This window comes from Malaclemys terrapin, chromosome 1 (assembly GCF_027887155.1).
Source record: "Malaclemys terrapin pileata isolate rMalTer1 chromosome 1, rMalTer1.hap1, whole genome shotgun sequence".
NCBI classification, from domain to species: domain Eukaryota; kingdom Metazoa; phylum Chordata; order Testudines; family Emydidae; genus Malaclemys; species Malaclemys terrapin.
Genome location: NC_071505.1, coordinates 147,429,634 through 147,457,153, shown reverse-complemented (window position 1 = coordinate 147,457,153; position 27,520 = coordinate 147,429,634). Strand labels below are relative to the sequence as shown.

At 42.3% G+C, this 27,520-nt stretch overlaps 1 protein-coding gene across 7 annotated transcripts in view; it reads left to right on the top strand.

Annotated features, from left to right (window-relative positions):
* The first annotated feature begins 600 nt into the window (after positions 1-600).
* The window catches only part of STXBP5L (syntaxin binding protein 5L), a 410,492-nt gene continuing 383,572 nt past the window's right edge, over positions 601-27,520 (top strand). For all 7 annotated transcript variants that reach the window (XM_054042932.1, XM_054042916.1, XM_054042898.1 and 4 more), the window contains exon 1: positions 601-842. In XM_054042932.1, coding sequence (XP_053898907.1) covers positions 639-842 — 204 coding nt within the window. In that variant the 5' untranslated portion in view covers positions 601-638. The remainder of the gene's footprint in view (positions 843-27,520) is intronic.

Sequence of the window (27,520 nt, the reverse complement as noted above, 5' to 3'; positions counted from 1 at the left end):
CCACCCCCTGCCCCGTCCCCTGCCTGCCCCGACCCCCCCGACAGACCCCCGGAACTCCCACACCTCCCCCCCTTCCCCATCCCCTGACCGCCCCCCAGAACCTCTGCCCGATCCAACCCCCCGGCCCGGCCCCGCCCCGGCCTCTTACCCCCGCCGGGGCCGGGCAGCGGCGCGGGGCCGGAGTCGGGGCCGGGCGGCGCCTGGAGCCCTCCTCGCGCCTCGCCCAGCCCCAGCTCACCTGCAGGAAGCCCGGCTGCCCGGGACGCGGCTGATTCGCGGGAAGCGGGGAGGGGGCGGAGAAGCCGGGGGAGCGTCAGGGGAGGAGGCGGAGCTCGGTGAGCTGGGGCCGGGAGCAGGGCAGGGAGCTGCCAGAGATTTTGTTAAATTTAAAAGCCCTTTTAGAACCGGGACAACCGGTTCTAAAAGGGCTTCTAAATTTAACAACCGGTTCCCGCGAACCGTTGGGAACCGGCTCCCGCTAACCACCTAATATTGGGACCCTGTTTGGCACAAGGGACTAACGCACTGCCTGACCCAGCAGAACATCGGACCGTTTTTTGTTTTGCTACATGGAGCTGATTGTGTGAGAGCACACTGGTTCCCCCCCGCCCCCCCATCCTTTTAAAGATTTTTCCAAAATGAAGAAATTTAATTTCCGCAAAGTTTTGGATGGTTTAACTGCCTCATCTCCTGGTGGCAGTAGCAGTGGTGGCAGTAGCAGTGGTGGTGGAATTGGGGCTGGAAGTGGATCCGTGCATCCAGGAGGGACTGCAGGTGCTGCAGGGACACCCAGAGATGAGATCCAGGAAATCCTATCTTCGGATTATTTCCAGATTTGTAAGGTAAGGATTGGAGTGGCTCTTTCTATTCATTTACTATTAGAATTAAAAGAAAGAATGAAAAAAAAAAAAGGCATCTATTGGGGGGCTGGGTGATGTGATGCCAGCATACCTTTTACTTGACAACTGCAGTGTTTGTGGTAGCAAATCCTGGAGTGATGGGATGGAAATCACATTTATGCTTGTTCTTCCCTGTGCACAGTTGTTGTAGTCAACAAATTCATAAGGCTCTTAATGTCAGCATCAAGAGCCCAATCCTGAGCTCAGGCTCAGTTTCCAAATTGATAACACTACAGTGGCCAGGTAAGGAATTCAGACAAAGCTAGTAAGAATAAAATGTGCAAGTGAGCTCTTTTTTAGAAATTCAGAGTAGCATACAAAGGTGTTTTTTTTTTTTTTTTAAATAAAATATGTTGCAGGTAATATTTCAGGAAAAGGCATTAAACAAAGGTAAAATCCACTGGAGTTAATGTTACACATACTGTTTTAATTTCTCATTTGTGATGCATTGAAAAGGGATCAATTATTTTCCTTTAATATTTGCGATGAAGACTGTTAACTATGGCAATATTATAATAATAGAACAGTATCAAGATTGGCTAGCCCCAAATTTGATTGGTCTTTGTTTTTCTTAGGTGTTGACCAGATCCTTCAATGAGAGTTTTGTCTGAGTAAGAAATGTAGGGTCATCCCTGTGTTTGTCTTTTTCATATTTATTTTTCATAATGAAAGCTTCAGCACTATTCTTAAATAAAATAAAATCAGTACTAGCTTCTCAGTAACAACAACAAATTATAATTAAAAAAAAGAAAAAGAAATGAAATGTTGAGCCCAATCCCATTGTCCTTAACTTTGACATGAATTCTGTTGACTTTCACTGGGAGTTGTTCCTAAGAAACGACTGCAGAATCAGGTCCCTTAATGTTGAACTTTCAAGGGTGTCTTGTAAATAGTGAAAAGGAAAAATGATTTTTTTTTAAATTGTAAGAAAAAATTGCTAGTATGTTTTAAAAGCTGTGTTAATCTTCCCAAAATAAACTTCAGCCTTCAAGGTTTCTGAAATTCCAATTTGGCTCAACTTGATGTATAAAACGTCCTCAAAGGATGAACCATTTATTTTTATTTTTTGTTACTGTTTGGCTTAATACCTTTGAAAAATAAAATAATTTGATTAACATAGGCATATAAAGAAAAATAAATGAAGTTTATGTGTTTAAGATACTTCTTTCTTAGTCAGCATAAAAGGCTATGGTTTGAAATTTGGGAAATGATCAAATCATATCGTAATCTAATTGCTTTTGGTTCTTTGGAAAAAAGAAGCAATTTAAGATATTTAACCCTGTAAAGTGATACATTGCATGTATCAACATAAATATTTAAAACTAAGGGCCCACTTACGCTGTCATTGAAATCAAACAACTAGCACATTTTGGGGCAGAATGGTTCAAATTCTGTTCCCAATTAAAGTCAATATAAAATCTCACATTGATTTCAGTAGGAACAGGACCAGAGGGAAAATTACTTCAATGAGCTTTGGATTAGGCTCTGTGTAAATAATAATGGGAATTTTCCCATTCATTACCTTATGTGAAAGCAGGATCAGGCCCTTTGGCCAAATTCCTCCATAGTCTAAATACGTGCAACTGAGTAGTCTTAATGGAATTATACCCGTTTACACCGGGGTTCAATTTGGCTCCTTTTGTGTATGTATACAATAAAACAGTATTATGTCAAACTTCAAATATTTTAATAAGAACCTGCCTCTCCTTTTTAACACTACAGTAATAAAAAGGAAATACAAATAATCAAAAATATATTACAATATCATTGCAGAATCTGACTTAAATCCACAAAGTCAAGGGAATTCTGAGTTAAGGCTAAAACTCAGCATGTTGAACTCCATGATGAAGTCATCTTATAGCACCTGTGATTTGTATTTGTCTCAAAATAGTATCGTGTGATATTACATGTCATATGTTGTAATACGTAGTCAAAATAGGGTGCATTAAGAATAGTGTCAGTTCATTTTCAGCCTTAATTCTGAATTTACTTGTTACTTTAAAATATGTCTGTGGTGTTACTTTCTGATGAATCTATCTACATACATGAGTACATTAGTAAAACATCATTTTGGAAGATTTTGGCAGGCAATAATTGCTTCTCTTTTTAAAATTAGCAGACTTTTTATTTTTTTAAAAAACATTATTAAGCTGAGTATTAATATCAATACAAGAAAGCTTTAAGCTGCAGCAGCACTTGCTTATAAAAGCATGGTACTGCAGAGGCCAACCTGATAGTATACAAAATATTTACTTCCTTTGATCAAAACACATAGATGCAATAAAAGCAAACTTGCCAAAATATTCCATAAATATGTGGTGATTAAAAAAAAATACTGCCCTAAAGGTTATCCTTAGATAGGAATTATTCCGCTGTATGGCCTTTTGGTGAGCTTATGAATATGTTTGAGTAAACCAACAGAAGACCCATAGGCCCCAATCCTGCATTTTGTAGCACGTGAATGGACCACTGTGCTCATGCAGGCCCTCACTGAAGTCAGTGGGGCTCCATATGGGCACAGCAGTCCACCCGCATTCTATAAGGTGCAGGCTCAGAGTAATAATTTGTACCATAAACCAATGCAAAAGAAATGTTGCAAAAGTAAAAATAAAGAAAGGATCATAGAATCTAAAACTTGCCTTTTTTTTCAAGTTACTCCTACACAGACTTTTGAGATTTCTATTGAATATTATTCAACTGGAATAGGTAAGTTTTTTAGCTGCATGTCTGAGGTCCTGATCCTACAGCCCTTGCTCACTCAAAACTCCCATTAAAGCAAATGGCAAATTTGGATTTTTATGGGCTGCAGGCTAAGGACAGATAGAGCAACAGTTCAGCTAATCTTTTAAAACGGTTTTATTTTTCTTTCCTTTGCTGTGTCTTCATTTAGGTGTAGAACATAAAAGCTGACTCATACTTCAGAATTATAGGGCCTGATCTTAGGCACATCTCCCATTTGAAGTAAATGGGAGCTTTTCTTAAATAAAAACTGCAGGATCTAGATCACAGTTAAGACTGGTTTTATTATTAACAGATCTGAGGGCTTTTTCCTCTCTGTGTATTTCGAAGGTGCTTATCACTGAGGTGTCTATCAGGTATATTAGTAAATTAGATTTAGGCACAAAGCTAATAGATGGAAACTGAATATTTTATTTTATTTGGATGTGTTCACAATTGCCTTTTGATATTTATTTTCAAAAGTAGGGGACTACATTAATGATTTTAAGAATACAAATACACTAGGTTTGGAAATATTGTGAGCTAAATTACTATTGCCTTTCCTAACAAGCATGATACATTTACATGAAGGTAATGTTGTAAAAATGAATCAGTGGCAACCTCTTTTACAGTATTAATATAATGACATGAAATTCTGACACTCTTATAGTTGTCAGCTACTGTGAAATCAGCAAACTGAGATACAGATCACATAGTTTACATGGCTGCTCTTGAGAGGTGGGAATTCATGTGCATATCATAAAGATATTGATTATAGCTGGGATCAGCTGAATCAAAAATTTTAATGTAGTAGCTGTGACAGATATTGCAACCGCATGCAGTATCTGTGAGGATCATTTTGTGTTAAGTGTATGAATGGTTTATATAACACTGTGGGCCAGGGATTGTATGTAATTCCAAGGGGGAAGGATTACCACAGCTCCACAAGGAACTAAAAGCAGTAGGGGGTGATTAAGATGAACCATTTAGGTTATAAACACTCCAGAGAGCTACCACCCCTTGGAGAGGCTTCAATATACTAGATCAGACTGGTTGTTTTTTAAGAAACCAACAGACAAAGAACAGGCTTTTGGTGTAAAAAGGCTGGGTTTAAGCTGACTTGGGGCCTTCTTTCTGATCCAGCAAATGGACAGGACCTTCTGTCAAAGAACTCCAACCCTTGCAAAAGGGTTGGAAAGACTGTGGCCTACTAGAGCCCTGTAAGACTGATGGGTGACCTCTGGTAAGCTTTTAGCATAAGTATAGGAACTTTTATTGTTTTTGACATGGTTTTTACCTTGAGAATAAAGGTGCTTGCTTTAGAAGGAGCTGTGTTGTAACTGGTAATTGCTGGTAATACACAATTAATAGCTCTGGGAGAGAAAGCAATGCACAGGTGCTGGCCTTTAGAGAGAATGGCTTTCTGGAGGTATGACAGCGTAATGCAGGGAGCTGTGCACCCTTAAAACCCCAGTCAGAAAGGAGAGAGACATAGATCTCCAACCAAGAGAGGTGATGGCTGGGAGCTGGAAGCCTTAAGTGGGTTCCCTTGAGGGACCACAGAGAGGAAATGAAGTTGAAGTTATCCTGAAACTGTGACAATAGCCTCGTGCCAAAAACTGGGCCTGATCCAGGTGAAGTTAGTAAACAGGGGTGTCATTTACTATAAGGTGGGGGAGGAGCAGCTGCCTCTCCAGTCCTTGGTTTCCCACCCCCCTTGACTTTTCATAGGTCTATATGCTTCATTATGTCTTCCACTCCCTCCCCCCAACTTTGGGTGTGATGATTAGGAGAGCAATAATTGCCCAGTTTTTCTCTGGACAGAGAATATTCTGTATGCTGACACAACTTTGCCCACCTTTTACCCACCGAATTTTTCTGAGATGACACCCCTGATAGTAAAGCTCAAATTGATGTTAGTGGCATAGCATTGGCCTCATTCTTTGGAATAAGGGTCATAGTTTCTTATATTTTGCCATCGTATTAAATAGGTGCTTTCCTAACAGATGTTCACAGGTGAGTCCAAGCCACAGTCCACAATATGTAAGAACCTGTTGGACTAGAACCAGGGAGCACAGGGGTTCTGCACCACTGATGGTTCTGCATCATCACTGGAAGCTTAGGCTGGGTTTCTGGTGGAGGACCTTGTGAAGCTGGGCACTGCAGGAAGTGCTGCCCAGAAAGGGGCAGCCCCTTGCTGCCCCACTGATTGGCTCATGCTGGTATATAAACCCGGAAGCCACTATGGGGAGCTGATTGAGCAATGATGCAGATGTCCTACTTTCTTCCAAACCAGACCCTGTCTTGCTGTGGATCGTAGACTCCGGCTTCTGACCCTGGTTTGTTCCCAACTCTGGTATTTGCGTGCTGTCTGTAACCTGGTGCCTGACTCTGACTTCCTGGTATCCAGACCCGGCTCAACCCTGACTCTGCTACTGGTTTTCTGATTGCAGCTGGGTAATTGACCAAGGCACACAGGCTGCCCATGGCCTGGTCCTGACAGTTTGCTCAGACCACCTTTGCCCATCCCTCCCAGAGACCGTGCATGAGCAGCTAGCACGCTCACACGGAGAAGCAGCTATACTACATGCCTGAACAGACCACCCATCATCTGAACTGGCCCTTGCAGTGCTGCTGCCAGAATTGTTTGATGGGGATTGCTGGAAATTCTGGAGGATCCTGAACTAATGCTGGCTGCTCTTCCTGCTGCACCCCTGAATGTACCCTACAGATCAGATAAAGGTGGGGCTAGTAGTTAGCATGCTCATTGGGGAAGTGCTCAATTGGGCTTCCTCCTTTTGGCGCAGAACAGCTCCATGCTTTCCGACTTGGACTCCTGCCTGCAAGCCTTCTCAACCATCTTTGATGACCTGCATCGTGTCCGCTTCACAGAGGCTGCCCTCCGGAAGCTGCTGAGGCAAAGGCCAGCCACCTCCTGTGCTGCTTTTTTCTGATGACTTGTGGTTGATGTCATACGGAATGGAGCAGCCCAACTATACCAGTTCTGGTGGGGAGTCCATTAGGATGTGAAAAATGAGCTAGCCCATGTTAAAAACCCCACATTCCTAGAGGCTTTTATTAATCTTGCCGTGTGCATTGACTCTTGGCTGCATGTTCAGAAAGAGGAAAGAAACCCCGTGCCCACCGTGTACAACAAAGCCTGTAGAGCTGAGTCCTGAACCCATGCAGGTCACCCTGGGTCGCCGACGCCTGGCCCTAAAGGGGAGAGAATGTCAGCTGCAAGTGCGCCAGGACATGCCCTTGCCTCTTGTCCCACTTGAAAGAGCTGGGAAAATGGAGCAGCCCCAGCCTGCTAGGTTGGTGTACAGCCTGGGCATCACTAGAGCTCCATGTTCTGGAACCAACCCTCAAGTAGGATCCTGTCTGAAACCATAGGCTGTCCCCACATTTCCAGTTGCTACTGTGGGTGCAGGCTACGGGCAGGCACAGCAGATCCCCTGCAACTAATGATAATAGACTCCAGGACTGCTGCCAACTTTGTAGGTGCTAAGGCAGCCCAAACCACTGCCAAACCCACACTAGACCTGGTGGAGATGATTGATGGCTGTGGATCCTATCATCAGGGCTGATGATCCGAGAGACTGTCCCCTTAGAGGCTATAGTAATAGGGCACCAAGAAATAATATGCTTTGATATGATCTGCTCTCCATTCTTCCCAATAATTCTTGGTATTCCTTGGTAGGAGCAGCATGACTTGTGTATCTCCTGGTGGCGGAAAAGCATTCGCTTCTCCTCCAAATATAGCCAGAAAGCTTGCCTCCAACAAAGCAACTAACCCCCAGTTGACCCGCAACCAGGGCCCCAGGAGTGAATAAGACCTTCAGAAGTGAGACCCCAGATGGTGGGGAATAACCAGAAGCAGTGATTCCAGGCCAGAACCTCAACTTCCCCGACAAATACTGAGACTACCTGAATGTATTTGAAAAGAAAAACATGGATTCACAACCCTCACACAGGGACTATGATTGTCCAATAGACCTACAAACAAAGGCAAAGGTGCCATGTGGATGGATATACACTATGTCTGAGCCAGAATTAGAGGCACTACGTGCATATATATCCAAGGAAATCTTACAAACGGCTTCTTTCAGAGATCCACCTCTCCAATGTGGCACTAGTCCTCTTTGTGTGAAAAAAGAGTGGGTCACTACACTTCTGCATAGACTATCATGCATTGAATCAGGTGACTATTTGTAACCAGTACCCCCTGCCCCTCATCCCAGAATTATTGGGCTGCCTGAGGACTGCCAGCTTCTTCACTAAACTAGATCTTCAGGGGGCATAAGTCTAGTGCGCATAAGTCCTAAGGATGCATGGAAAACCATTTTTCTTACCTGATATGGGCACTTTGAATACTTAGTAATGCCATTTGGTTTAACCAATGCCTTTGCAACGTGTTAACATTTTGTAAATGATGTGTTCAGGGGCATCCTGGGCCATATGTGATAATCTACCTTGATGATATACTGGTGTTTTCTGAGAACCTGAGCAGCACTGCCATCATGTCTGGTCTGTCCTGGAGAGACAGTTTTATGCCCAGCTAGAGAAGTGCACCTTCGACCAGGCCACCCTTGATTGTTAGGTTACATCATCTCCTCGGAGTGTATTCAGATGGACCCACAGAAGATGGAAGCCATCTACAACTGGACAGCATCCCAGACCCTTTGAGAACTTCAGTGCTTCCTAGGCCGTGTGAATTTTTATAGGTGATTCATCACCAACTTCTCTGAACAAATAGCCCCTCAGACTTCCTTCCTTCATAAAGTCATTTGGTTCCCTTGGTCACCTGAAGCCCAGCTCAAAATCGCCTTCACCATGGCCCTGATTTTGGCTCACCCTGACCTGACTTGCCCATTTATAGTGGAAACAGATGCATCCAACATGGCCCTCTGGGTAGTACTCTTGCAGCAACTTGGGCTGCAGTCAGTTCTGCACCCTTGTGCATTCTACTCTCGAAAACTTGCCCCTGCAGAGATGAACTATGGAATACTGGACAAGGAGCTGCTTTCAATCCAAACTGCATTTGAAGACTGGCGTCATTGCCTTGAGGGAGTTTGGGACCCAGTGCTGTTTTTTACTGACCATAAGAACCTCGAGTACTTCTGCAAGGCCCAAACTTTGAACCAGAGACAGTTAAGGTGGGCCTTGTTCTTCTCTTGATTTGAGTTTACAATTACCTACCGTCCTGGAAAACAAAATGGGAAAGCCGACGCTCTACTGCGAAAGGGAAAATACTACTGGGAAAATGAGGTACTTACTTCAAAGCCCCCCTACCTCCTCAAGCCTAGTAATTTTGTCAATGCCACAGTTCGGGAAGACTGGTCTCCCTTATCCAGTCTGCCTTGAAAGAAGACTGGCTCGCCCAAGGAACACAGCCCACTGGGGGCAAAGATGCACTGTTCTGTGTGGGATGGGATAACATACTTGGACCGCACATATGTTCCCCGGGGCGCTCCCAATTGAAGGTGCTACAGCTGTGCCAAGATGCTCTGTTGGTGGGTCACTTTGGCCGCCTTAAGACCACATGGTTGTTGAATTTTTCTGGTGGTCCTGAATGCAGGCCAAAGTCCAAGTTTACGTGGACTCCTGCATGTGATGTGCATGTAGCAAGTTGTCCCAGAGCAGACCACTCAGCAGCCTAGGCTTTATTGCGGAACATCTAGCATCAGATGGCCACATAGCAGTCTTAATGGTTGTGGACTGTCTGACTAAAATGGCCCATTTCATCCCTTGCAGCCACCCAACCTCTGCTGAAACTACTACCCAACTCCTCATGCAAAATGTGGTTAGTCTCCATGGGCTCCCACACCACATAGTTTTAGACGGAGCCCACAGTTTACCTCTCACTTCTGGCACAGAGCATTCAGATTACTGGATGTCTGCATATTCACCTTCTCCACATACCATCCCAAAACAAATAGATAAACCAAAAGGGTGAACCAAGTACTGGAACAGTGTTTTGTAAATTATCACCAAGATAAACTGATTCATACTCCTCCCAAATGCGGAGTTTTCATATAACAATGCTGACCATGCCTGTGCACGTTTAGAGCCCCTTCTTCTCTAATTACGGGTTCCAGCCCTGAATAAGGGTTGCCAACTGTCTAATCTCACAAACCCAAAGACCCTTGCCCTGCCACCTGCCCCACCCCTCCCCCAAGGCCATGCCCCCGGTTAGTTCATCCTCCCCTCCCCCTCCATCGCTTGCTCTTTCCCATACTCATTTTTACCAGGCTGGGGTTCAGGGGTTTGGAGTGCAGGAGAGGATTCAGGGTGCAGGCTCTGGGAGGGAGTTTGGGTGTGGGAGGTGGCTCAGGGCTGGGGTAGGGGTGTGGGAGGGAGTGCAGGCTCTGTGAGGGAGTTTGGATGCAGGAGGGAGTCAGGACTGTGGCAGGGGGGTGGGGTGCAGGAGGGGGTGCAGGCTCTGGCCAGGCGGCACTTACCTTGGGTGGCTCCTGGAAGCGACCAGCATGTCCAGCTCCTAGGCTCAGGGGCAGCCAGGCCGCCAAGCGGCTCTGCGCGCCGCCCCTGCCTGCAGGCGCCGCCCCTGCCGCTCCCATTGGCCATGGTTCCCGGCCAATGGGAGTTATGGAGTTGGCGCTTGGGGCAGGGGCAGCGTCCAGAGACTCCCTAGTCCCCCCCCAGGCTGCAGGGACATACCGGCAGCTTCCAGGAGCGGCGTGGAGCCAGGGCAGGCAAGGAGCCTGCCTTAGCCCTGCTGTGCCACCGGAGTTTTAATGCCTAAAATCTCCCGGTTTGGCTTCAGTAGCCTCTGGGAGATAGAGCCTGATCTGAGAGACTCCCGGCAAAACTGGGAGGGTTGGCAACCCTAATCCCTGTTTTCACCTGGCACTGCCAGCTGCCATCTACTGGGTCCAACAAATCCATCTTATTCAGGGGAACTGAGGAACAACCTAGTAGAGGTGAAGAAGGCTTACAAGAGGCATGCAGACCATCTGCGACAGGAAGTTCTGGCATTCACAGTAGCCAGAAAATCTGGCTTGCTGCCAAGCATCTCCAGACTAGTCAACTCTCCTGGAAATAGGACCACCAGTTCCTGGAACCCTTCCAGATATGCCAGCAGATCAACCTGGTTACCTTTAAACTACAGCTTCCCCAGTCTCTCAAAATATACCCAATTTTTCATATTTCCCCTTTTGAAACCCTATTCCGAGAACTCCTTCCCTGATTGAACCACACCACTGCTTCCATGGTTGAAATCCAGGGTCATAAGGAGTACAAAGTGCATGCCATCCTTGATTCCGGATGGATGCCTGTACTATCTGGTGGACTGTGAAGACTATGGCCCTGAGAAGCACGCTTAGGAACCTGCTTCCCATGTCCTTGCCACTCACCTGGTGGGGAATTCCACAGGACTCACCTGAATAAGCCTGGACCAGCAACACCCTTGCGGGACTAGAACCTAGAGCTATAGTGGGTGCTGAGCTGCTGATGCTTCTGCATCACCATTGGAAACTTAGGCTGTGTTTCCACTGGAAGACCCTGTAAAGCTAGGCACTGTAGGAAGTATTGCCCAGAAGGGCCTGAGTGCCTGCTGATTGGCTTATGCCAGTATATAAGCTGTTATGGGAAGCTGTCTGAGCAATGATGCAGACTGTCTGCTTGCTTCCACTCCAGACCTTGTCTTGTTGTGGACCCTAGACTCCAGCTTCAGACCCTGGTTGTCCCTGACTCTGCTGCTTACCTGCTGTCTGACCCTGACTTCCTGGTAACCTGACCCAGTTCGACCCCGACTCTGCTATTTGCCTGCCGTCTGCAACTTGGTGCCTGACTCAGACCCTGCTGCTTGTCTCCTGACTTGGTAACTGACTGGTGCACACAGGTTGCCCATACTGTGTCAGGGCCGGGCCTGACACAGTATGTAGAAATGACTAATTAGCTGTGGGAATAAATCTCATGTTAAGATCTTGGAAGATCACATTTATGACACTGCAAATCTCTTGAGTTCAGAAAGACCATAAATAGGGATATTAGGGCTTTTATTACTTTTGCAGGAGATTGGTTGCTAGGCATGATGCAGTTGGGAGAAGATTGAATGAGAATGAAGATGAACACTTATCAGACATAGAGTCGATATTGTTTATGCAAGAAAGTCTCCCGTTGGGGAGAACATGAGTTTTCCCTTGCATAAGGAATATAGAATTGAGCATGCAGACAACTATATATTTAATCTAGACATACAGAAAATGTTGGAAATTCATATTTGGATTAGGCACACAGACCTGTGATCTCTCTAGTCCAGTATCCTCTCTCTGGCCACTGTCAGCACCCGAAACCTTAGAGTAAGGTGAAAGAATCCTACAGCAAGTAGATGTGTGATACCCCCAGTGGAAGTCCCCTCCTAATCCCCAATAGTATGATATTGATAACTGAAGTTTTTATCCCTTCCAAAACATTTTGTTTACATTAACTGATATAACTGGATATTCATTTTATCCATATAAACTTCCAGTTCCCTTGAATCATACTAAATTCATAGGTTTAATAGTGTAGGCACATAACGAGGCCAGATCATACATTCCCACAGAAAAAGTGATGGGGCAAGGAGACCTGCATGAAGTTCATTTTGCAGAATTTTCTAGGAGGCATCCCCTCAAGGGAGATTGGTTTGGGGGTCTTATGGATTGTGCAAGGGTGATGCCTCCCAACCCCAGTTGATCTGAGGGTGAGATATCTACCCCCCAAGATGCATTCAGGCAGTAGCCATCCTGCAAGGACAACTTCCCCTATGCCCTATCCTGGTAGTCTCCATTCTGTGGTTTCAGCAGGGGCTGTGTTGTCATTGGCTGAATGACACTGTCCTGTAGTGACACTGTGTAATAACTATGTGATTGTGATGCTAGATTAGATTAAACTGATTTTTAAAGACACACTAGATTTGTTTCCCTCCCTTATGGGGTCCATTGCAGGGCAGAGATAAGGTTGATCAGTGTCCTTAACTGTGTGTTTACATACTGTAACATTTCTGGATTTCTTTCAAGTGTAAGCTTAACTCTTAATTTCCAAGGTTTATAATGTTTGGTTCTTGGACAACATCCCTGCAAAGTATTTAACCCTAAATTACTAATATATACTCTCATCCTTAACGCCAATTTAATGTAGTTTTTGTCTGGGAATTTCCTTGTTTATTTTTAATTAAAAATTTCATATATGAACACTAAACAAGAAACTCAAAGAGAATGTTACCATGTGATACTTCTAATGCTTTGAAGATATGAAGTGTCAACCTTAAATCATTTTAATTTTTATGGCCAAAATAAGCCATAAAAGTCTGTTTTCTGTCACTCTAGAGCAGCACAAAGTATACTAGCTAGGTAAACAGGGTTTGCAGTTGCTTTGTTGAGCCAGAGTGTATATTCAAGATTCTTTCCTTGAACACACATTCCAAATTTCCTCTCCCCCACTTTCTCCACATTCATTGCGTGCACACACGTACTCCGATTTCCCCCTTCCCCCTGGACCTCTATGTTCTCCTTCACATATGTGTGCACGCACGCATATACGGAGTTTACCCCTCTCGCCTTCCCTCTCTTTTCATTAGAACTGGTGTAACATATAGCTTTTGAAAAGGAGAATTTAAGATTAATTATCATTTTTTGCCATTATATTTCATAACTAAAATTTATCTGGTTCATAAGAACTTCCCGAGAGAGAAACACACAAAATTGCTATCTCCTATTGTTTGTAAGAGACTGAGGTCATAGGCTGATTCCCTCTTTCCAAAAGGCCACCACCTCCCATTGCTCCCAATGAAAGAGAGGCCAACCTGTCCCCATGAAGGTGGTGGCACCCTATGCTGTCAGCCCCTGGAGAGGAACATAAAGGGAACAGGAGGCAGCAGCCCATGGCGGTGAGTGTATGGGCTGGTGTACAGGGGAGGGGGGGCATGTATGCAGTAAATGCAGTCCATTGACTGAAAAGATTCTATTGTACCTGCTACTTTTATGACATCTGATGTGGGAAAAGGGCATTGGAGTTATAAAAATATTTTACAAAACAATAATACCTAGCAATATAGTATTTTTCCTCAAGAAGGGACCTATACATTTGATCACTAAGTGCTTTACAAAGGCGTATCTTCATTTTACAGATGGAGAAAATGAGAAATGAGAGAGGTGAAGTGACGTACCCAAGATCGTGCAAATACATTGTGCATTTTTTTTCCGTAATAGAAATTTCCAGCCCCCAATGCTGAGGCAGGACTAGATGACCTCCCAAGGGCTCTTCCAGCCCTACATGTCTGTGTTTAAAAAAGCTGTTTACATGGATTTGTTAACTTGTCACAGCTTATATAAGATGCTTGCTGGGAGTGAGAGAAGAGCATAGAGGGTTGTATGATTTGAAGTGTAAGTAGTGTGTATCTGGGGGAGGAGATAACAATGTTGTCAAGTACAGATGGTTGATAATACTTAGCTCTTTAAATGGAATGTGATGCTATCCCTGGATGGTTTTGTCCATGGTTTAATAGGCCTGCTCGCTAGCAAGGTTTGTGAATGATAAAAGATTGGTAATGCAAGTGGGAGATGTTTGGTGCCTGCAGTTAGGGACAAATTTGTGATTACATACACTTTGTATAGTTCTGAAGTTAACAGGATTGCACACGGTGTAAGTCAATGCAAAATTTGACCTTTAGCATTTAAGACTCTGATTCTGGTTGCTAGTGGATGTACTAGCACAGACCCCTGTTCTTAAAAGCAGCCACACTGATTTCACTGGAATGTTGTGCAGATGCAAATGTCCACCCTAGCACATCTGTTTGCAGGATTATGGCTTAAACAATTAAAATGGATTGCTTACATTTCATACAAAAAAACTACAATAAAAGAACATTAATGTTGCAAATTGAAGCACCCAAAAGTCTGGAACCTGACACCTCTGTCCCCTTGCTTGTATGCACTATAATCTAGTCTTTAATATATGATCATGTATTATTATTTCCTCAGGATATCTGCCTGATTTAGGACCAGATCCTCAGCTGATGTAGATCGGATTTGCACCGAGGATCTGAACCTTTGTATACAGGTTGGATGGTGCACTGGGAGTGAGTCAGCTGTTCAATATTTATTTTTATGCTCCTTATTCAGTGAGAAATCCTCTGCCTCATTCACTGTACATCATGCAGACTGCATGCTAAATGAGTTGCAGACCCTCTGATGTTTTCCTCATTCACCACATACCATCTGTCCTGTACATGGAGGGACTAAATATACTTTCAGTAAACACCTGTGTAAATTTGGTTTTACTCCAGATTTACACTGGGGTAATTGTAAATAGAAATGGATAAAAAATAAAGCACAAATCCGTAAGACCCCTGTTTCATTCACTAATGTATCCCTGCCTCAGATATTGTATACTGTTTAGCCTGCACACAGGGTGAGTAAATGCAGGGATAATAGCATGTAGTCATGTACATAAAGATCTGATTCTCCGGCACCTTGCACATTATGTCCTTACATCTGTAGTGAGATTGCAACATGAGGATAAAACATTTTCATTCTGATTTGGTAGCATTTTATACTTACTTTGCATGGATGTAAATGACTATACAAGTGGAGAGACAGTGGAGAATCCGCCTTAAGGACTGTATCATAATGCACATGCAAAAGGGTTAGAGCTAGAGTTAAGATTGTGTGAGCAAACTTAATCTTGGTTTTTACTTGACTTTTGGGTGCATCACTTTCCACCCTTAATGCGCTCTTATTTTTTGTATGAAATTTCCTAGGAATTTGTAAAAGAATGTTTATAAAAACAAAGAAATTCTATTATGTGAAACTCTTTTGTATATAGCAGTAAAATGCTATGTCCTGCACAAAATGTGTGCTCTTTGACCTAGATCCTGGAGTTGTGTCTGAAGCAACGTGAAGGTGAAGAGCACAAAGGTGACGGTAAGTCACTTTTATGAACTTCCCTAATCCTGGAACTTTCAGAGCACCAGTTCCGTCCCTGCATAAAGTAGAGCAGCCTCAGGGCTGCTCAACTTTGTACTAGTTACCAATGGCTCCTATGGCTGTTTTGGTAGTCAGGGACTGGTAACGCACAGGATTGTCCCAGCTACACAACTTCTCTCCTGGACATGCTTCCCGTGCCAAGGGTTGGGACTGAGTTGTGCCTTAGGAACCATTATGGGAATGCAGGGTGCTGGATCCACTGGCTTTCCAGCTGCTTTGTAGTGCTATAAAGTAGAGGTATAACGAAGCCATAGAAAGGCCATGTTCCATTCACTATTCATCTTGCGTGTGATGAGGCATTATCAAACATTATATAAATGAAATTCCATATCCACCGTTGAAGATCATAAAATTGCACTCAAATTACATGCAGTGGCAGTGCTAGTAGAAAGTTGGGAGCTGATTTAATTGTACAGAGCTAAATTCAACTGAATAGAGCTGTTTGTGGAGTAAGGTACTACTCATTGTGAGTAAGGTCTGTAAAATTTGTTCCATAACAAAATTTCATTGGAACACTGATAAGCACAAACCCAACCTATAGATTATCTCTCTGTCAAATTTCATCTTAGAGCCTTCCTGCTGTGGTGCTAGAGCTTTTCAAAAAAGGTGGCAAAAACATTTTAAAACAATAGAACCCCTATTTTATGAACTAAATTGAGGATTGAGGAGTTTGTAAAATAGAAAATTTAATAAAATAGAACATCTCAAAATTACAGTAGGTACAGTGCATAAGTCGCAGTATGGTGCACTACATCACTTTCTTCTTGTCCTTCAAACCACTACAGAATGATTTCCAGTGCATTGGAGGCATTGGGACATTAAGGGATGTTGACTTATTTTGCATTGACTTTGATTTTATGATTTTTTTTATGGGGGGCAGCAAAATAGTTGGTCATTCATAAGATGGATATTCATAAAATCAAGGTTCTAGTATAATAGCAGAAGTTCTTTCTCAAGTATCTTCATACACAAAAATGGATGAACTATTTCAATTGAAATATTTTAAACCTCCCACCAGCAATCAAAACACCTACCTTTGGGCAAAGATCAGCTCTGGAAAATTTCATTCCCAAATATGAAAATTTTGGAAAGTTGTAAGCAATTGAAAAAAGACCCTTTAAAAATGGAAAGACTTAGGCCTTGGCTACACTTACCAGCTAGTTCGACGGCTGGAAATCGAAGTTCTGGGTTCGACTTATCGCGTCTAGTCTGGACGCGATAAGTCGAACCCGGAAGTGCTTGCCGTCGACTGCGGTACTCCAGCTCGGCGAGAGGAGTACCGCGGAGTCGACGGGGGAGCCTGCCTGCCGCGTGTGGACCAAGGTAAGTTCGAACTAAGGTACTTCGACTTCAGCTACGTTATTCACGTAGCTGAAGTTGCGTACCTTAGTTCGAATTAGGGGGGTAGTGTAGACCAAGCCTTAAGCAGCGTAAACTATAGGTGATGCTATGTATTGAAAATTATAACTGCAATGAAGACTTGTTTTACTTCTAGTTAATAAACTTCCATCACCTTATTTTTGGTGTTCTGAGTGGTGGTGAAGAAGAGACAGGGGAATGTTTCCTGTTAAAACTTACAGGAATGTTGAATATTTTACAGTTCTGGTAAATATCTGCAGACTAGCTCTCCGTTTTACAAATGTTGCTCTGAACACAATGTAGCTTCTGTTTTTAGATTATTATGGTTAGTGCTGCAACAACAACACAAATCAATATGAACTACTACTTGAACTGCTTTGACTTAGGGCCAAATACACAGTCCCCATTTTGAGATAATGGGCCAGATCTAGCCCCAATGAAGGCAATAGAGTTATGCCTGGTTACACAAGGTCTGAATTTTTCCCAGTGGGATTTTTACATAAGGAGTGAGGACCCAGGCCCAGAACCACAACTGCAGGCACTGCAACACTGAACATTGCAACGTCTAACTTTTAGGCACTTACAAAATCATTGGAACAAAGCTGCAATCCACCAAGCCTGAGTTAGGCTTGTTTTCTTCCAAGTCATTGATAAAAATGTTAAATAGCACAGGGCAAAAAACTATTCTCTACAGGATCCTGCTAGAAACACATCCATTTGAGGATTCTCCATTTACAATTACATTTTGAGATCTATCAGTTAGCCATTTTTTAATCCATTTAATGTATGACATATCAATTTTATCTTTCTAGTTTTTAATCAAAATGTCATTCAGTACAAAGTCAAATGCATAACAGAAGGCTAAGTACATTACATCAGCAAACTTTATCTTCTCTCATCAAAAAAATATCAAGTTAGTTTGACAGGATCTATTTTCCTTAAACCCATGTTGATTGACATTAATTATATTACCATCCTTTAATTCTTTATTAATCATTCTTTATCAGCAACTCTGTTATCTTGCCCAGGATTGATGTCAGACTGACAGGCCTGTAATTATTCAGGTTATCCTGTTTGTCCTTCCTCATTCCACACATAATTTGGTGGGGGTATGAGGACAAGAAATAGTAATGTGGGGTGTGGGAGAGAGAGAATGAATGATTATATAGTCTTAGTTTAGGGCACCCACCTGTGAGGTGGGAAACTAAGGGTCCAGTTCCCCTACTCCAATGGTTATTTATACGCAGTGGAAATGCTGAGGAGAGACGGAGGGAGACCTATATCAGAATATCTCATAGTCCAGGAGTTAGAGCACTCTCCTGGGAGGTGTGGGAGACTGCTGTTCAAATCCTTTCTCCCCCTCTAGTGGTGGGGAAGATTGAACCTGGGTCTCCTACATCTCAGGTGAGTGTGCTAACTTCTGGGCTAAAAGTTATAAGGTGTGTACCACTGCTGGCCAGATTTTTGAATGAGGCCCAATCCAGTAGACATGCTTAGAGGCCGCCTACGCGCTTGGGCCCTATTAATGATAGGCGTGCCTCCAGTTTGTGTAACACCTTGACAGATTGGCATCTGGTCGCAGCGTGCGCCCCCAGAGGCAGAAACTTAAGTATCTAGGGAACTTGTCCAGGAAAAATAAAGGCACATACAGGGTTAGGTGGCAGCCTAGCTGGGTTTTTGTGGATTGTAGTGTTGCCTAAAACCGGGACTTAGTTATCTAAGTCTGGGACTTTGGTGTCTAAGTATCTTAGTGGATCTGGGCCCCAGTGCTTTTCTCCAGTTTCACTGGCACTAATGGGAGTATGTGGTGAAATGTTCATAGAAGGGAAACAGTTGCTCTGTGGCATACTCCTTCCTATTCCAGCCCCGTTGGAAGTTCCTCTGTAAGTACATTGGAATGGTGCTCTGTTGGTTGGGGGTAGAGGAAAGGTGGGAAGGGATGATCACTCTCCATGACCTTGTGTCCTTGAAAATCTCCATAGAGGGTAATACTTGCCCAGCAAAAATTATCTTTCATGGGTTACCCTGCTTACCACACATCTGGATTTCAGTGTGAATGTGGCAACTATGGTGTCGTTATTGCCAATGGTGGCACAGATTTAGATGGAGCTTAACTGGCACAGGGAAAGCCCAGGGAATAATGCAGAGGTTCAGGATCAATGGAATTTCTTTGAGCATCTTGGCGCATCTGTGGATTTGGAGGTCTGAGTCTCCAACCCATTCTGTATGTGAAAAACCCTACCATATCTGAAAGAATAGTGTGTAGGAAATTACTGTCTGAAATTCCTAAAGCCTTATTCTTCACTGCCTTACACATAGTGTGAGCATTTGTATTGCTGCAAACTGGGGGTAAAATATGACCAGTTTGAATTGGTAGTGTTCTGCTCTCAGTTTGCACAGGTGAAAATGACTATCCTGAGGAAGGACAGAGAATCAGACTCCTGGAGTTTCTTGGTTTTATATGAATTTTTCTCATATAGAGAAGATTCTTGAGTAAGGATTGTAGGATTTTTCCTTTACTGTTGTGACTGGTTTTAGGTGTTTGGTTTTTTAAAATAAATTACTTCACTGAAAGATGTAGTTTTATATCACCACCCCTTTCAAGGGCCAAAATAATATGAGGGGGTGAATTCAGAATTTATTTAATGCCTTGTAGAAGTACAGTGTGTTAGTAATAAAAATATTTTGATGAGCCAAATATACTGTATGTAGACTTTTTGGAAACAGTCAAATGAAAATGACATATTAGAAAAAAAGATCAGCTTGATATGAATTTTTGTAATGTTATTTCTTTTATTTTTTTGAAGTAGGATTATTACTGAATTGTATCAAAAACATTTGTTTATATAGTTATATGAAAGTGATGTAGCACGTGTTAAGGTGCTTGTTTCCAAGGAAAAAGGGCTCTGCATGTACATAATACAAAAAAATTAATTGTATGATACAGGCTCATTTGTTAATTCAAATGCTAATAACATACCTGTGAATTCTTTACGTAAACATAATTGGCAATGTTTCATAATTGATATTTATGAAATCAAAATGGTAAAAGTCTCAGTTTAAAGTCTAGTTTTGTTTTTCAGTCAAGAACAGAAGTTTCTCACTGTTCTTTAGTGTTTCGTTGAATAACCTTTTACAATGCAGTTTTTTTTAATTGAATAAGAATTCAGAAGAGAAAAAAGCTTAAAGTGTGGTTATACACTGAAAAGTGGCTATGTAAATATCATGACACCTTCCCCTCAACAGATCTGCTCCCAGGGTATACCCGAGTCAGATCTTCTGATTTCAGTGACTAAAATAATTTCCCCCTGAATTCTACTCCTATTAACCCTGCAGAGTCAGAGTCAATAGAACTAAGCGAGAGTTAGCTGGGTTCTGTTTCTTAAAGACAGCAGCAGTGTTCAACCTGGGAGTCCGCAAACTATGTCTGAGATTTCCAAAGAGATCCACACCTCCATTTGAAATTTTGTAGGGGTCTGCAAATGAAAAAAGTTTGAAAACCACTACTTTAGTGCATCATCAACTGAATTGTTTACTAAATTCCTCACAGTTACACCTGTTCAAGCCCTTTGAAAACAGTGTTATTAACAGCTTAATTTTGCCTTGCAGAGTTTTGATTACTAGTGATGATGCATGAGAAGGAAAGAACCCAGCTTTTTTACAAGTAAAAAAAAAATCTCTTTACCTGTAAAATGAGCACATTTGATATGGAAATCAGGGTGACATTAAGCATAGAGCCTCACAATTGCAGTTTTCGGCCACTTTTAAAAGTAGAAAAGGATTTTATTGCATTAAAAACAGTAAGTGACACGTTTTGGAAAAAGTAGAAAACAGGCAATATTGTGCTTCATTGATCTGTATGGGGAGGGGACCCTATGTGAGCCAATATCTTCCTGTCCATATAAAGATTAGGGTTAGCTGAGTTTGTGGCATTGTACCTTCCCTTCACCTAGACCCTGCAAAGGTTCCTGGTCCTGGGATCTGTGAGGTGGGAGGGTCTCAGAGCTTGGGCTCCAGCCTGAGCCCAGAAGTCTACACTGCAATGAAACAGCCTCACAAACCTGAGTCGGCTGGCACGGGCCAGCCATGAGTGCCTAGTTGCAGTATAGACATACCCTGAGTGAACAGGCAGAAGGGGATGAAGGGCCAGGGGTGAAAATCATGTTGTCTCTCTTTCAACTACACAAATAATCTGCTTAGAAGTTAATACAGACTGTGGCTATATTAATTCCTGAATGGACTCTCCTTTGCAATGTGGAAACTCCATTTAAAGGAATTACAGGGGCAGCAGCCATCAGGAAGCAGCCCCTGTCAACCATGCCAACAGGGAGTGTGGGGGAAAGCTTCAAAGGGCCAGAATGCAGCAACATATAGACACAGGCTCTGTATAGTTTGGCTTTGTCCAGTAGCAGATTCCTGAGATCTCTGGAGATCTGCTGGTTCAGGGTCCTTGCCCCCAAAAGACAAATTTGGAGGAAAACTCCATGATGGAGTTCTGAAAGCTCCTGACACTATGCAGTTTTCTTCCTAGAGGCATGATTTGGCACCTGGTAATGTCCATTTCCCAAGTACTGTATGTTTCTTGAGACATTCTAGATTTGCTCTTGTGTTTTTTAATCAGCTATATAAACTTACTGATTTGAACTGGATTTGTATTATTTTAAAAAATTATTAAAATAACTAAAATATTTTACTAAAAATGGAAGACCACAGTTCATTAGAATACAGAATTAATAAGTGCCACATATAATTTTGATACTTATCTCCCCCCACCCCCAAATAATCAAGGCTTTATGTTAATGGTACATAGATTAAAGATGAGTTACAAATTAGTTCTTATTGAGGCTCATATAAAATTCAAAACAACTCTAAATGAAGTGCATTCTGATCAGTATATTTGCATTAAGTGCCAAATAACTATTAATCTTAACAGATTTAAAAGTAGTAACCACAGTTTGCTAGCTTTCTCAGGCAGAAACACTATGGAGTTTAGAGCACACAATATTGTAAATTCACGTACTACAACTAGAGCTGAACCATTTCTGGGAATTGTGCCGAAAGATGATAAATGCAATGGCAATCATCTTGACTCAGCAGAATGCATTTAGGATGTTACAGTTTGGTGACTGTGTTAGGTAACATAGAAATTATATGGGCATGTGATTTATACTGTTTTTACTTTTAAACAAAAACAAAAATGAAGCTAATAAAAATACATAAGCATAACTTTTCTTAGGCATCAGAAGGAATTCTAATAGTGACTACAAATCTATTTGTTAATGGTGTCCTGTTTCATTCTTTATATGAAGCATTTGATTGAGATAGTTAAAAGTAGAATCTGAAACACTTTTACAGGATATACACCTCTACCTCGATATAACGTGACCCGATATAACAATTTGGATATAATGCGGTAAAGCAGTGCTCAGGGGGAGGGGGGGGAGGGCTGCGCACTCCGGTGGATCAAAGCAAGTTCAATATAACGTGGTTTCACCCATAATGCGGTAAGATTTTTTGGCTCCCGAGGACAGCGTTATATCGAGGTAGAGGTGTACTATACACAACTAATAGGTGTCAATATTATTTATTTATATATTTATGAATATTAAAAAAAGGCTTGTTATCCATGGTTTCAGTTGTCTTTGATATACACTAAAAATACAATTAAACAGTACTGATAAATCCATTACCAAAACCTTAACCTTTTGCAGTATGCTCTAATGTTCAGTTTCATAAATATATGGATTTTAAGGCTAGAAGGGACTCTTCTGATCTAGTCTAATCTCCTGCAGAAATCAGGCCTCACCGAATAAAATTCTTGCATCAAGCCTAAAACTTATGTTTGAGCTATAATATATCTGTTAGGAAGATATCTAGTCTTGATTTAAAGACTTAAGTGAAGGAGAATCTACCACATCTGTTGGTAAGCTTGCCTTTTCAGCAAGTCTTGTGCCACAAAGAACTCTGTCTCTGCTCCCTGGCAGGGTCATGCTTATGACTGCTCAGTATTGAGTATGCTAAGTGTGTAAGTTACATTACCAGATGGGGAACTGCTGCTTTGTCTGCTGGCTTTCTCTTGGCTTTTTCATTGCTTTTTGCCTTTCTGACACACAGACACATACAGCTGTCATCAATCAATTCCCAGCCCCTGTGTTCCTCTGACCGTATGGCTTAGCTTCTGCGCAGGCCTTGCTATGATGGCCTTTGAGCCATGGGCTTCTGTTGTTTCAGCTATCCCTACACAAAGGGGCATTAAATGGAAGGAGCAATTTAAGCCAAAATGAAGGGTGCTTAGTGCATCCATCAACTTTAACAAGGTCTTTGGTTGATCTAAAGATTACAGATATGCTTGGTTAAAGTCGATGGGTGCAGTTACAGAATGGGAAAAGGAACAAAAACGTAAACATAGTTCATTCTGGTGCATTCTGTGGCAGACAGGAATAAAGGAAAAGTGGGGAAGGGGCAAAACCCAATGTTTTTTTTTTTTAAATGTCAAATGTTTCAGTTTCGACAAGAAACTGGGAAGCATAAAAAAAACCTCAGATCATTTCGTTACTTGTCTCCTAGGTGTTGTCCCGAGAGGAAGCCTGGTGTGTTCTCAGCATTGTCTTGTGTCTCCTTTGTCTTGGGATGGAAGCCCAGTATTGATTTGCTCCCTCTCTCCACCTCTTGTGGGCAGTGAGTAGAGAACTCAACGGGGCAGGTCCAGGCACAAAGACACATCGAGGAAGGAGAGCATGACTGAGCTTGGCTCCACCACATATAGCAATGTACTGTTTTAAAGCCCCCTTTCACCTCTGCATTCAACATCAATAAAAGTAATAATACTTGATATTTATACATTTCTTACAAAGCTTGGTAAGAGCATCCCTGAAGCACAAAGGCCCTAATTCATAAATTCATCCCTGTTCAGCAAAGTACTTAGGAATAGGCTTATTTTTAGGTAATTGCTTAAGGCCTGTTCACATCAATAGGATTTAGCATGTGCTTAACGTTAAGCATGGGGCTTAAGTGTGTTGGATAGGGATGGATTTAAGCATGTGCTTAAATACTTTGCTAAACTGGGTTCAAAGAGTGTAAGTGACTTATGTAAGGACACAAAGCATGTTGGTGGCACACTGGAAATAGAATCTACCATCCTGACTCGTAACCCTGGGCATCATTATCCATTTTGAACCCCCCCCCAAAAATAGTATTTTCTCAAATAATTACACACCTGAATAAATCAGTCCTGCTTTCAAATTTTACCCCCAAAATGTTTTATCTAGAAAATATTAACAAAACTTCAGGCTTCTATAAATTTTACATTATTAGACAGATTACACATGGACAGTTTCTGAGCATATACTGTGTTACTTCATGGAAACGCTTTACAATTTTAAGTCTGTATTTTCTGGAGTTATTTATGGAAGATCAAAAATACTTTTGAAAGGAAATAGCTTTACAAGCTAATATATCTTACCATAGGACAAGAGTTATTAGAAGCTATCATCACTGTATAAATAATTATATTGTTGCATGCACACTAAATTCTAGTGGGATTTTGTTGCTACAGCTACAAAAGAATCTGATTACATCTCCTGTGTAGCTTAATTGAACTGAAATGACTGTGTTGTGTTCTATACAGTTTTGGTAATGTTTCAGTTTTATGAGTGAAACGCTGGCAGACCCAATTAATCTTATTCCTACGTAAGTCTAGATAATTTATTTGCATAAAGAATATTAATTAGATGTACATGCATATTGGTGGGGTAAAGTTTATTCCAACTCATTGCCTTTGAAAAAGGAATTCAAAATGCTGAAGAAGGATTTTGGCTAAAGTTGTATCCTCAACTTGGTTTGTTTTGTTTAGAAGAAAACATTGTATATATTTGGTATACAGTAGATGTGATCTGAGGAGCACAGGTACTGCTCCATTCTTCTGCCTCCAGGGATCAAGATGCCAAAAAAGGCAGCAGAAGGTGGGATTATGTGGTGAGAAGCCCCATCTCCTCACTGCCTTCTCTGTCACCCTTTTTGGCTCCTTCTTTCATGGCAAGAATAAGTAGTGCCTACAATCTACAGAGCACAGGCTGCTATTTTAGGATTCCCTTTGTGACCCCGCTGTTTGCTATTTAGATAGTTCAATCATGTACATGATTTCTAGTTTTGTTGGTATTTTCTTATTCTAGTATCAGTAGTTTAGGGCTTGTAACAGGGTCCATGACCCGGCCGTCTTCCTGGGGCCCACTTGCTCAGAGAGGCTCAGAGAGGCTTCAGGGTTGTGCAATACCTGTGTCTTTATTTACTTAAGGTTATCCCACCACCAGTATCTGTCTATATACAAGCTTTACAGGATTAGTCAGCTCCTTTACTGGCAGAGTCAGCCTTCAACTAGGAGGCCTCCAGTTCCCTCCCTGACTGACTTCTCCCTGGCTGCCCCCCAGCCTTCTGGCTCCCTCCCAACCTTTATAGCCCTTGGCTTGTCAGGCCAGCAGGTGTTGCCAATCCTCAGGCTGGCATCAGGCCCTTTCCATCTGCCCCAATCTGCTTCCCCTGATTGGAGCAGACTGGGCAGGGACTAATTAGGTGCTTTTGCACCAAAACCCTGCTACAGGGCTACACTGTGCCTGTTAGGCACAGCCCAAAGTATGGGGTAGAGTGCAGCACCAGCCGACATTCTTCCGCCTCTATAAGTTAACATGCTCTTGTACTACTTCACCTTCTTACCTCCGCAAGAGTTCTTAAGAAAATCAGACAGGATTCTGGATTCCATATTACTGGTTTTCACATAGCCTCATTAATTTGGTTGGTCAGATCTCTGACTGTCAGTGGCTGGAGCCCAAGACAGCCCCTCCCCCGCCCCACACGACTGGAGTTGTTCAAGGAACTGCTATCTGTAGGAATTTGCTAAATCAGATAGCAGTTTTTTACAATTCCTTGCATATGAATAACTGCTACAGGTAGCAAATTCTTACATGTAGCAGTTTCTCGCACTACAGGCATACTAAATAAAAACTACCCCCCAAAACCCTGCAACCAGGGGTCTGGCGGCCACGGCAGTGCCAAGGGAGGCTGAGCCTCCCCTGGCCTATTATAGCTCTTCCTGAGACAGGCAATAAACTCCCTTCTTTGCTTAGGAATGATAGTCTGTCTGCTCAACATGAGGGAAAGGGCTTCTAATCGAGGTACTTTCTCATGCCAAAGAAAAATGGAAGGTGGAGGCTGATTTTAGTTTTAAGACTACTAAACTAATTTTGTAAAGTCTCAGAAGTTCGTGATGATGACTCTGACAGCTATAATTTCTTCACTAAATTCAAGGGATTTGTTTTTGTCCCTCAACCTACAAGATGCATATTGCCATATAGTGATACACCTATCTCACAGAAAATAAAAAAAACATTTGTTACAGACCAGGATCATTTAAATACTGAGTTCTCCCCTTTTGACTCACCTCAGCTCCAAGAGTGTTTTCAAAGGTTCTAACAGTGGTGGCCACTTACCTTCATTGAGAGACGATTTTAGTATTCCTGTATCTCGATGATTGGCTGTTCATGGGTCAGTCTTATGAAAGAATGCTGTCAGCCACTCAGAGGGCTTTTTCTCTGTTCCTGGAATTGAGTCTTCAACTTAATGTAAAAAAATCCATGTTGACCTATACAGAAAATACAGTTTGTGACCAGGGTTCCAGTGGGGGCCAGCTATGGTCACTCAATTAGGGTGAACTGCAAAGAATGGGGCAGACAATCCCCATAAAGCTGGTGGATATTTCAATACCTAGATTTACCAAGCCAGCATACAACAGCATTTTTATTACCTTACTGGTTACTCAGAAGTCCAAACAACACAGTTCCCTTAAAATGATCCAACCTGAGGCCTCCATCTAGGTACTTAAGTTAATTATGATGATTTCTGAAAATCGTATTTCATCATATAAAAGAAAAAGTTCTACCAATACAAAAGGATCGGACACATTACCTCCCAGGTTATTGACTATTCCAGATCATACCCAAATACATGCTACAGCCAATTCTTATTAACTAAACTAAAATTTATTAAAAAACCACAAGAGAGAGGAAATGGTTAAAAAGATCAATATACATACAGACATGAGTTCAGTTCATGGAGGTTTAGATTCATAGCAGAGATAGTGAGCTTTATAGTTGCAAAGAGTTCCTTTAGAATTCAGTTAATAGATTATAGTCCAATGTCCAAATCTCATATTCAGGGCGTACCAGCATAACTGGGACCTCAGTCTTGTGACTCAAACTTCCCCTGATGAAGCTTAAGCAGATCTGAGATGACAGAATCAGGATCCAAGGTTCTTTTATACAATTTCATGTCCTCTTTGGCAAGTTGAGAGTTTCTCTGGGACCAAAAGGTAATTAGGATGACTTTGAAGGAGGTCCATCACCGGTACACCTCTACCTCGATATAACGCTGTCCTCGGGAGCCAAAAAATCTTACTGCGTTATAGGTGAAAACGTGTTATATTGAACTTGCTTTGATCCGCCGGAGTGCGCAGCCCCACCCCTCTGGAGCGCTGCTTTACCGCGTTATATCAGAATTCGTGTT